This window comes from Nicotiana tabacum, chromosome 9 (genome assembly GCF_000715075.1).
Source record: "Nicotiana tabacum cultivar K326 chromosome 9, ASM71507v2, whole genome shotgun sequence".
NCBI lineage: Eukaryota > Viridiplantae > Streptophyta > Magnoliopsida > Solanales > Solanaceae > Nicotiana > Nicotiana tabacum.
Window position 1 is genome coordinate 22,163,294 of NC_134088.1, and position 12,190 is coordinate 22,175,483.

General features: G+C 38.6%; 1 protein-coding gene across 7 annotated transcripts in view; it reads right to left on the bottom strand.

The window, feature by feature from the left end:
- LOC107788403 (uncharacterized) overlaps positions 1-12,190 on the bottom strand; it is a 43,327-nt gene that overhangs the window by 21,241 nt on the left and 9,896 nt on the right. For all 7 annotated transcript variants that reach the window (XM_016610086.2, XM_016610084.2, XM_075221511.1 and 4 more), the window contains exons 7-10: positions 8,076-8,155; positions 7,917-7,968; positions 7,367-7,520; positions 5,895-5,982 (exon numbers count right to left, since the gene is read on the bottom strand). In XM_016610086.2, coding sequence (XP_016465572.1) covers positions 5,895-5,982; positions 7,367-7,520; positions 7,917-7,968; positions 8,076-8,155 — 374 coding nt within the window. The remainder of the gene's footprint in view (positions 1-5,894; positions 5,983-7,366; positions 7,521-7,916; positions 7,969-8,075; positions 8,156-12,190) is intronic.

Genomic DNA, 12,190 nt, shown 5'->3' on the forward strand with positions numbered 1-12,190 from the left:
TCAAAAGTAAGCACGTGGAAGTCTGACAATTCACTCATCAATGCGCTAATTAATTCTATGGAGCCATCTGTAGGTAAACCTTACCTTTTCCTTCCCACAACAAAAGATATTTGGGAGGCTGAGAGAAACTTACTCAGATTTAGAACAAAATTTGCATAAATCTTTGAGATAAAAATAAAACTGTGGAAGTCTAGACAAGGTGAGCATGAGGTTACTGATTTTTATAATGAGATGATGTCTCTTTGACAAGAGTTAGATCAATGCTATAATGATGAGTGGGGTTGTCCAACCGATAGTGTTAGGTTCATGAAAAAAGAAGAAAATGATCGTGTGTATTTATTTTTGGCTAGGTTAAATAAGGAGTATGATGAGGTTAGATCCCGGATTTTAGGAAAGAAACCATTGCCAACTCTTAGGGAAGCTTTTTCGGAGATAAGGAGAGAAAAAAGTAGGAGGAAGGTGATGCTAAAACCAAATTCAGATTAAGATTTCAAAATGCTAGAAAACTCTGCGCTAGCTATAGTAAGAAACGAAACTGAAGGGGATAAAAAGAAAAAAACTTGGTGTGAGCATTGCAGGAAACCATGGCACACAAAAGAGACATGCTGGAAACCTCCAAATTGGAAGAAAAAGGGAATGATGGTCGATTTGGCCAGCCACTTGACAATCGAGCATTGCAGGTTTTCGGGGATGACAAGGGCCAACAGACTACTTCAGATTTACCTCAGTTCAAAAAGGAACAGTTAGAGTTGTAATCTCCACAAATTCAAGGTGAAAGCACTCCAAGCCAACCATCTTGCTCATTTGTCCAAAGAGGTATCCTACCCTCAGTCTTCCTTGGTAGTAGTACCCTGCGAAAATTCCCTTAAATTGTTGATTCCGGAGCAACTGATTATATGACCAGTTGTTCCCAATCTTTTTCCACATATGTCCCATCTGCAGGAAATAAAAAGATTCGGGTGGCAGATGGTTCACTCTCGACAGTAGCTGGGGTGGGGACAGTTAAAATTTCACCCCGTCTTGTCCTACATGATGTTCTTCATGTTCCTAAGTTATCATGTAATTTATTATCAGTAAGTAAACTTGTCCGTGCCCTTCGTTGTCGTGCCATATTTTATTCTTCCCGTTGTGAATTTCAGGAACCAATCTCGGGGAAGACGATTGGCAGTGCTAGAGAAAGTGAAGTTCATTAGGTCTTCGAGGATAGATCTAATTTTAGTTTTCAATCTCCAAGTACCTGTTTGAACTCTAATTGTATTTGTAATAATGTTATGCTTTGGCATTATAGGTTGGGACATCCTAGTTTTTTCTATTTAAAATATTTGTTTCCGAGTTTATTTAATAATTAAAGTCCATCTCTTTTCAATTGTGAAGTTTGTGAAATTGCGAAGCATCACCGAACCTCTTTCCCATTTAAGTCATATAAAGCTACTAAACCTTTTCTCCTAATTCACAGTGATGTTTGGGGACCATCTAGGATTCCTACCATGACAGGGAAAAAATGGTTTGTAAGCTTTATTGATGATCATACGAGACTTAGTTGGATATACTTATTGAAAGACAAATCTGAAGTCAAAAAGATCTTTAGAATGTTTTATACTATGATTGAAACACAATTTCAAGTGAAGATACAAATATTTAGGAGTGACAATGGAAGAGAATACCTTAATGAAGCATTAGGGGATTTTTTCATAGAAAAAGGCATAGTACAACAAAGATCGTGTCCAGATTCTCCCCAACAAAATGGGGTTGCAGAGAGAAAAAACAAACATCTCTTGGAGGTTACTTGCCTTCAAAAGTTTTACAGTTCAAGACACCCCTAAGTGTTTTTCAGGAGACTTTTCCTTCTTCTAGGTTGATGAATGATTTACCTTTGAAAGTTTTTGGATGTACTTCTTTTATTCATAACCGAACTCGAAGGGAAATTAGATCCTAGAGCCAAAAAAATGTGTGTTTGTGGGATATGCACCAAATCAGAAGGGGTAAAGTGTTACGATCCACATAAGAGAAAAATATTCACTACGATTTATGTAACCTTCTTTGAGTCTGAACCTTTGTTTTAAAAGGCGTTCTGGGGCGAGCCCCGGGGCGAGGCGTACCAAAAACGCCCCGGGGCGATGGTGTGGGGCGAAAGTCTCAAGAGGCGTACGCCCGGGCGTTCGGGGCGCATTTTTTTAGTAAGGAGTAAGCCCCAGAGACTTTTTCAAATTAAAACAAAATTTGTTGAATTAGTCTTTCATATAATACCCAAATTCTCAAAAGTCAGTTTGGTAATTACTCAAAAGGTTTAAAAAGGAACTCAAAAGTATTAAATTTAAAAGTAAAGACCTTTTTTATTGATTTAAGCCCTAATTCATGGTTTTCTCAATTTTTTATCTTTTCCGCTAGTCTGCTAATATCTCCCAAAAGCAACGAATATTTAATTTTTTTTTACAAATACAAAGAGAACTACATTCTTCTTCATAGCAGCAAATTCAAAGTTTAAATTGCAAGTTAATCATACTTTTTATTCCTCCATATAGAAAACTTTATTTTTTGACTCAAATTACTTGTGCTTGTAAGTAACGTATAATAGATTATTTTGATTAGTTTTTTGTGGGGATGGAACACACATATATATAGTTTTCTTCAATATTTATGCAATTTTAACTGTTTATAAATATTTACTGTCATTATATTATTTTATAAAATATTAAAAACTAAATACCTATGGGGCTTACGCCCCGCTGAGGCATATGTAAAACGCCTCGCCTTACGCCCACGCCTTTTAAAACACTGGTCTGAACCATATTTTAAGTCTCATCCTCAGGGGGAGAAATTAAGAGAAGATTCGCTCTTTCTGAACCTAGGAAAGAATCAGATTATAGAATTTATTCAGATAAGGACTTTAGTGTTTTATCACCGGAATTAGATGTTTTAAATAGTGAAAATCTGGAATCTAAATCTTTAAGAAAAAATCATGACGTTGATACAAATAAAGCAAATGATCAAACAGGTACAAAAGAGCTTATTGTCTACTCGAGAAGGAGCAATAATCAAAGACATGAAACTGGAACTACTTGGCACTGTCAAGGATCTAAACCCCAAGATTCTACAAATCCTCAAGATAACTCCCCTATAAACTTATCCGAGTCTAGTCCTGTCCAGTCCGATTCTAGTGATCTTGACCTTCCCATTGCCTTGAGGAAAGGTGTCAGACATGGTGCAAAGTATCCCATATCCAATTTTGTGTCTTTTAAAAATCTTTCCCAAAAGTTCTCTGTTTTCTGCTCACAATTATCTAGCGTGGAAATTCCAAGAAATGTTCAGGATGCTCTAAAAGTTCCCAAGTGGAAGGAAGCAATTCTTGAAGAAATGATGGCTCTTGAAAAAAATAAAACGTGGGAGGTAGTAGATTTGCCATAGGAAAAGAAGACTGTTGGTTGCAAAATGGGTGTTCACAGTAAAGTTCAGATCAGATGGGTCCTTAGAGAGATATAAGGCACGTCTGGTAGCCAAAGGTTTTATACAAACCTACGGGATTGACTATCTGGAGACATTTGCGCCGGTGGCAAAACTAAATACTATTCGAGTTTCTGACAATTGCAGTGAACTTGGACTGGCCTCTTCAACAACTTGATGTAAAGAATGCATTCCTTAATGGCGACTTATTGGAAGAAGTCTACATGGACCCTCCTCCAGGATTTGAAAACAGGTATGGCTCGAGAGTTTGTAAATTGAGGAAATCTTTATATGGGCTAAAGCAGTCTCTGAGAGCATGGTTTGAAAGATTCACCGAGTTTGTGAGGAAGCAGGGATATGCTCAGGGACAAGCAGACCATACAATGTTCACAAAGCACCCAAAAGAAGGGAAGATAGCAGTTTTAATAGTGTACGTGGACGACATAATTCTAACAGGGGATGACTCAATAGAAATAGAAGCCTTGAAGAAGAAACTAGCCTCAGAATTTTAAATCAAAGATCTCGGACTATTGAAATACTTCTTAGGTATGGAGGTAGCTAGATCAAAAAGAGGACTTGCAGTTTCTCAACGTAAGTATGTACTTGACTTGACGAAACTGGGATGAGCGGATGTCGCCCAGCAGAAACTCCAATAGATCCCAACTTTTTGGGATGGAGGGAAAACCGGTGGACGTAGGACAATATCAAAGACTAGTTGGAAAGCTTATCTATTTATCACATACAAGACCAGATATAGCTTTCACAGTAAGTTTGATAAGTCAATTTATGCATTCTCCTCGTGAAGAACAATTGGAGGCAGTTTATAGGATATTAAGATACCTTAAAGGTTCACCAGTGTGAAAGGATTATTCTTTGGAAAAGGTGTACATCAAAGGATTGAAGCTTATACAGACGCTAATTGGGCAGGCCCGATCTCAGACAGAAGGTCTACCTCTGGGTATTGTACCTATGTATTGGGTAATCTTGTAACCTGGAGGAGCAAAAAGCAGAATGTGGTAGCCCGGAGTAGTGAAGAAGCAGAATTCCGTGCTATGGCCAATGGAGTATGTGAGATAATTTGGCTCAGGAGAATTTTAGAGGAGCTGAGAAGGCTTGTTACAATGCCTATGAGACTATATTGTGACAACAAAGCTGCAATCAGAATTGTCACAATCCAATTCAACATGATAGAACAAAACATGTTGAGATAGATAGACATTTCATAAAAGAAAAGGTTGAAGATGGAGTAATCTGCATGCCCTTTGTTCAGACTTCTCAACAGATAGCCGATATTCTCACTAAGGGACTATTCAAGCCACAGTTTGAATCTCTAGTTAGCAAGTTGGGCATGATTGATATCTATGTACCAACTTGAGTGGGAGTGTAGAATTAAAGGAAAAAAGATAAAAGATTCTGATTTTATCAGATATGTATGATCTTTAAGAGATATAGGTGTGGATATTTTTAGGAAAATGGTTAAACAGAAAATCCCTTGAAATCAGCAATCTCTTTGAGTCAAGGGATTGTTACCATCTTTTGTAGAACTCTTTTTTGTATAAATTCATGACTCTTGTACAGATTTAATTCATTGAATATAAGAATTTTTTCTCCTCAAACTTTCATTCTATCAAAGTCAAACTGAAGTTAGAGCCAACATACATACATACATACATACATACATACATACATACATACGAACATACATACATATATGTACGTACGTATGTTATATATTTGAAATTTAGAGATAAATGAAAGTGATACCACTTGACCGAACAAAGCTTCCTGATCCACTAGTTAAGCGCATCATTTGGCTTCTTGAGGTTGGAACTCGAACCTCAACCTGGAAATTCTTTTTGCAAATATTGAGCTAGCCTTTTTTGTGCTAAAAACAATAGGTGGAGCAGAATCAAACCCTACCTACAACAAAGCCAAGGCTCCTCATGTTTACTAAAGTGATATAATAATTTGATGTTCATTAAAGTGGTTTGTTTATCTTTTTTCCTCGTATAAATGTCGCCACCGATTATGAAAGATCCTGCATTCGCCACTGCATGAGGGTCCCAATAATTAGTTTATTGCTCGATGCCTGAGTTAGTTCATGGATGATGTGTACTTGTTGATCTGTCTTATAAATATTTCTTTTTCCTATATCTTTACAGTCCTTATTGCTCAAAAATAAAAGTACTAGAGAAACATTTAGCTAAATCAAAGCACTAGAAATTGAACCCCTGCCTCTCAAATCAACTTGGCACTGATAGTATGAACCTTTGTGCTTTCATCTTTTTAATACACTTGTGTTCACCAAACTCTATCAAGTCAACTGGACATAGTGCTTCTGTTTCTACCGATATTAATATCTTCCAGAAAGGAGTAGTGAAGATAAGAGCTAATATAACTGAATGCCAAGATAGAAGAAAATTAAAGGCCGTATTTAGATTAGAGACTCTTACGGTGTGGATGATAACAAAAGCATCAAAATTTTGAACAAGGACGCTAGCAATCCACTGTGCGTTTCACTTTTGATCAAGTATAAAGTCCCTACCATCAGACATTCAAAAAACAACAGTTAAACTCAGTTAAAAAAAACATGCCAAGAAGGCATCTTGAAAATTAGAGACAAAAATAGAGACCTCCCATGAGATCTCCTTAGTAACATGAAATTTGGATGATAATCCACTTAGTTTAACTTTTAGCCCACCCTGAAAGGATAAAGCATCACCACCACTGCCACCCCTGGTTTCAATGCTCTTGTTGAAGTGTGGTGACCGCCTCATTTAAAAGCCAAACGCTTAGAGAGGATACACTTTTATTTAGTTAATCATATCTTCAACAACCCCCCTCATGAGCAGTCGAATTCTTTTGATGGGTCAAGTAAGTGAAAAAATTTCCTAATGAAGGGTGTTGGTGAAACTTGAACTCAAGCTTAGATACCATATTGAAATATGTGAATGCCTCGTCTAAAAGCCAAAGCTGTTAGAAAAGACACACTTTTATTTAGTTGAATATATCTTCAACAATTATAAAACTCCCTTATTTTGACTTCATGTAACCGAACACATTTTTAACTTCATCAAAAAAAAACTCATCAATCTTGCATAAACATACCGTTCCCCTTTGGTAACAATATTTTGAGAAATTTAGAGGACAAAAAGATTTGTTCAACTTCAATGCATGTTATTAGAAAAAAAAAATTATGTGTATATTATATAGTAACAAATAGTCTAATGGTCAATAAAGTAGGTGCAAACTTTGGAAACCAGGGTTAAAATGCGGGCAGAGACAAAATACTGGGTTACTTTCCTCCCGTCTACCTAAGTTTTAAGTTTTGGCGGACAGAGTTATCCGATTATCCGGTACATGTGCTTGTGGGAGGTAGTAGATACCCGATAGAGTAGTCCAGTTGTGCACAAGCTGTCCCGACAATGACCGTTATCAAAAAAAATTGTATCGTAATCTTCAAGGATTTTTTAGGAATTAGGATACACGCACACACATATACGTATATGTACACGCGCACAAATACGTATATGTGTGTGTGCATATATGTAGACGTGTGTGTGTACATATACGTATGTGTGTGTGTGTATTTTTGGGTTGAATAACGGCAGCCAATTGAGATATTGGGTTCTCTTATTTCTTTGTATATCTTTTAGAACAATTTCCTAGAGATGTTTTTGATTAATTAAATAAGTGTTATTAGAATCCAAAGGGCAAGCTTTTCAATTCATGTAAAATATGTTTGGTTGCTGAAAAAAATAAAGGGGATTTCTATAATATTTAAGATGATACGGAAGGTATCTTGTTACAGAAAGAAGCATAGAGAAGCCTGATAAAATAACCTAAACAATTAAAAAGAAAACAAGACAAGAGCGCAAATTCATATCAAGCTAAAACCTCAAATCAAGCAAAATTCATGATGTACCTGAGTGTAATTGCATTAAAATCTGCCCAAGAGAGCTGGAGAGTGCCATAAATGACCCACATTTAGTTGATTCCTTGAATTCTGCAACTTGAAGAAAAACAGATGACGGAGCATCCAGCATAGCCCTGATGGCAGAGGCAGCTGCAACCCGTGCCTAGAGCAGACCCAATACCAGATATTAGTAGCAGAAAAACTGTGCTAAACCTCGGGTGATGCTTTACAGGACAGGTTATTAGAAAACTAACTTAACGAGTAGCTGTCGAATAAATATTCTTCTTTTCCTTTTTTAAGAATAATTATACTTCTCCTTTAGTTGCAAGTAGTACTTCTCCTTTTAGATGAATCCCCCACCCCCAAACCCTCCCCCCCAGGAGGGAGGTGGTGAGAAGGATAAATGATAGCAAAAAATATCATTTTGGATAGCAAAAGAATATATACTTTCTTTTAGATGCAAACAGTACTCCTCCTTTTCCAACAACCTCTCCTTACCCTAGGACAGAGCTCGTAAGGAGGATAAATGATAGCAAGAAATATAATAAAATAGAAATACCTTTAGAAATGGATCAAACAGCAAACAACTCATCAGTGTTGCCTCATACCTCCTGCAAATAGCAACAGAAAAGTGGGAAAAAGGCAAGAGCAGGTACACCAAACAAAGTTGGAAAGGAAAATCAGAGACGTGAGCAGATGAAAAAGCAAAAATCTTAACCTTGGCAGTAGGACATCACTGGATGGTAAAAGCATTGTCCACTGAGCCGTAAATGATTTGGGATCAGCTAGACAAAGGTCCTTCAAGGAAAATTCAATTATTCAAATAAATTAGCATTACGCATAACAAAAAGAACAAAGAATCATGTTTTTGCCATGAGATATCCATGTCAACCATGGACAATCAATTGCCAAATTGCTCATTTGTGATGTCCCACACACAAGGCTCTGTGAAAAGCACATCAATTAAATAGCTACTAGCAGACTTAAAACAATAAGCAAATTCATCTTGGAGATATCACCGACTTATATAAATAAAAACACATGTATGAAAACTATTGCACAATCATACTAATTACAACAAAAGATATTGCTAACAAAGTTGCTTGTTTCACATGCCTTTTGGCAAAAGAGGCAGTCTTGACACTGGATAACCTTATTAAGAGGGAATTCCAATTTATTTTTTTTGATAACCGTCAAATAAGTACATGAAAGAAAAACGACAACAACAACAACAAACCCAGTGTATTCCCATAAATGGGGTCTGGGGAGGGTAGTGTGTACGCAGACCTTACCCCTAGTTTATAGAGATAGAGGGGCGGTTTCCGATAGACCCTCGGCTCAAGGAACAGTGGAGATAAAGCAACAAGTAGCAAGCAATAATAACAACAATGTATTATGGTAACGGCGCCGAATGACACAACAAATAATATAGTAAAGAACCATGAATAAGATAATACAAAAATAGTCCTAGTTCTACTGTAAGCCTAGGAGGAACACACTACTATCTGTCAACCTACAACCCTAATACTCGACCTTCGCACCTTTCTGTCGCCAGGTCATATCCTCGGTAAGTTGGAGCAATGACATGTCTTGCCTAACTACTTGTCCCCAATACTTCTTAGGCCCACCCCTTCCCTTCCTCAGACCCACCATGGACCTCTCACACCTCCTGACCGGAGCATCTATGTCTCTCCTCTTCACATGTCCGAACCATCTCAACCTCGATTCCCGCAACTTGTCCTCCACATATGCCACTCCTACCTTGTCCCTAATAACTTTATTCTTAATCCTGTCTTTCCTGGTATGTCCACACATCCATCTCAGCATCCTCATTTCGGCTACTTTCAACTTCTGGACATGGGACTTCTTGACGGGCCAGCACTCAGCCCCATACAACATAGTTGGTCTAACCACCACTCTGTAGTAGCACATTCTTATCACACAAAACCCCTTAGCCGATCCTCCATCTCATCCGCCCCGCTCCAATACAATGAGTAACATCCTCGTCAATCCCCCCGTTGCCTTGAATAATTGATAAGAGAAAATACTATGTATAAATTAAGTTGTTATCTTTGAATTTCAATACTAATATTTTCTTCTATTTTTTTTGTAGGAAATAATTGAAGTAATAAGAAAGTAATAGACAAAGAAGAAACTTGGCAGCAAAAGGTCAATTTCCAAATATTATAAGAGAGACCAAGACAAACAAAATAGAAGAAAAGAAAAAAGAAAAGATGATCAAAAGTTGTGAAGGTTTGGAAGGGAAAAAAAGGCAATCGTTCATTGTAGCTACTCTAAAACAAGTTGGCAACTAGCTATGGAAAGGAAGATAAAGTTGTCAGAACCAATTTGAGCTCAATTTCACAACAAGACATTACTACTTGCCAACTTTGTGCAAAGTGCCTTGAAATTTGCCAAATCTAGATGAAATCCGTTATGAAGCCAAGCAACTTGCAACATGAAATTTGCTAAATCTAGATGAAATCTGTTATAAAGCCAAGCAACTTGCAACATGAAATCTGCCAAATCTAAAGATCACATGGCTTTGAAATCTATAAATAGGTTCATTGGGAGCTGCTCAAAGGGAGAACGGACAAGAGAATAAGCTAGAAATACATTTGAAATCTCTCTTTCTTCAAGTCTTTTTCTTTCTTTCTTTCTTCTTCAGTTATCAAGTGTAGGAAATAACTCTAGTTCTTCTTTTTAATTAAATAGGGGGAACTATTCTTCTTGAATATTTCTTTCTATTTTCTTATTTAATGGACAAGGATATTTCCATTGTTAGTACTAATTCCGGTGTCTAAGGGTTTCGAGTTGAGCAGGACCAAGACAGAATACTTGGAGTGCAAGTTCAGCGGTGTTACTCAGGAGCCGGACGGGGATGTGAGGCTCAATACACAAGTCATTCCCAGGAGAGAGAGTTTCAAGTATCTGGGGTCTATAATTCAGAAGGATAGGGAGATAGATGAGGATGTCACACACCGTATTGGAGCAGGGTGGATGAAGTGGAGGCTCGCTTCCGGTGTCTTGTGTGATAAGAATGTGTCGTTGAGACTTAAGGGCAAGTTCTACAAGGTAGTGGTTAGACCGACTATGTTGTATGGGGCAGAGTGTTGGTCAGTCAAAAACTCCCATGTCCAGCAGATGAAAGTAGCAGAAATGAGGATGTTGAAATGGATGTGTGGGCATACTAGGTTGGATAGAATTAGGAATGAAGTTATTCGGGACAAGGTGAGAGTGGCCCCTGTGGAGGCAAAGATGTGTGAGGCGAGGTTGAGATGGTTCGGGCATGTTAAGAGGAGGAGCACAGATTATTACAAGGTGCATCTTATATCACAGATTATTACAAGGTGCATCTTGCACAGATTACTATTGTGCCTAAGAAAGAAGGTGCATCTTGTATCAGAGACTACAGGCCTATTAGTCTCGTGGGGAGCATTTACAAGATTATTTCTAAAGTGCTTTCCAACAGATTTAAGAAGGTACTTGACATGACTGTTTCGTCCTCCCAGAATGCGTTTGTGGAAGGTAGGCAGATACTGGATGCTGCCTTGGTGGCAAATGAACTTGTAGACTCCAGAAGGAAAAATAGAGAACCCGACTTACTATGCAAGTTGGATCTTGAGAAGGCTTTCGACCATGTCAATTGGGAGTTCCTGGACTTCATTATGATGCGGATGGGGTTTGGGGAAAGATGGAGGGGATGGATAAAGTTCTGCATTTCCTCAGTCAGATTCTCTATCCTGGTTAATGGTAGCCCGTGTGGTTTCTTTGGCAGCTCCAGGGGTCTCAGGCAAGGTGATCCCCTATCCCCCATGTTATTCATTCTAGTGATGGATGCTCTGAGCAAAATGATGGATCGTGCGGCGGGCGGAGGTTTCTTGAGAGGATTCTCAGCTTCGATTGGGGTGCCCAGTGCCCGAAGAATCTCACATTTGCTTTTTGCGGATGACACACTGGTTTTCTGTGATGCCGACATGAATCAGTTGACCTACCTGAAGCAGGTCCTGCAGTGGTTTCAGTTAGTATCAGGACTCAAAATCAACATCGGTAAGTGTGAGATTTTTCCGGTAGGTGAGGTTACTAATATTGATGCCTTGTCTGGTGTTCTCAGATGCAAGGTGGGCTCCCTTCTCACTACTTACCTGGGCCTCCCTTTGGGCGCTTCATATAAGGATACTACGGTTTGGAATCCAGTGATCGAACGGGTTGAAAAAAGATTAGCAGGGTGGCAGAAACGGTATTTGTCAAAAGGAGGTAAGGAAGTGCTTATCAAAAGCACTTTATCGAGTATGCCCACCTATTACTTATCACTGTTGCAAGCACCGGTGAGTATCACAGAAAAACTGGAGCGACTTCAAAGGAACTTTCTGTGGGATGCGGCGGATGGAACTAGAAAGTTTCATCTAGTGAATTGGCAGACAGTCACTTCCCCAAAGAAGTGGGGTGGACTTGGAGTGAAAGATCTTAGGGTATTTAACAGAACTTTAATGGGAAAGTGGTTGTGGAGATTCGGGGTAGAAGAGCATGCTCTATGGAGGGAGGTCATAGTAGAAAAGTACGACTCAACGGGAGGAGGTTGGAGGACCAAGGCGACCACAACACCTTTCGGGTGTGGCATGTGGAGGAGCATCATGAAGAATTGGGAAGCATTCAGTGGCAACATCACTTACAGGGTGGGAGATGGAAGGAGAATCAGCTTTTGGAATCATAGGTGGTGTGGAGAAGATACTCTGAGAATCTCCTTCCCCACGTCTTCAGAGTTTCAAACCAGAAAGAACTGATGGTCCAACAAATTCGCAAGGAGCATGAAGGGGAGTAGTATGGGACCTC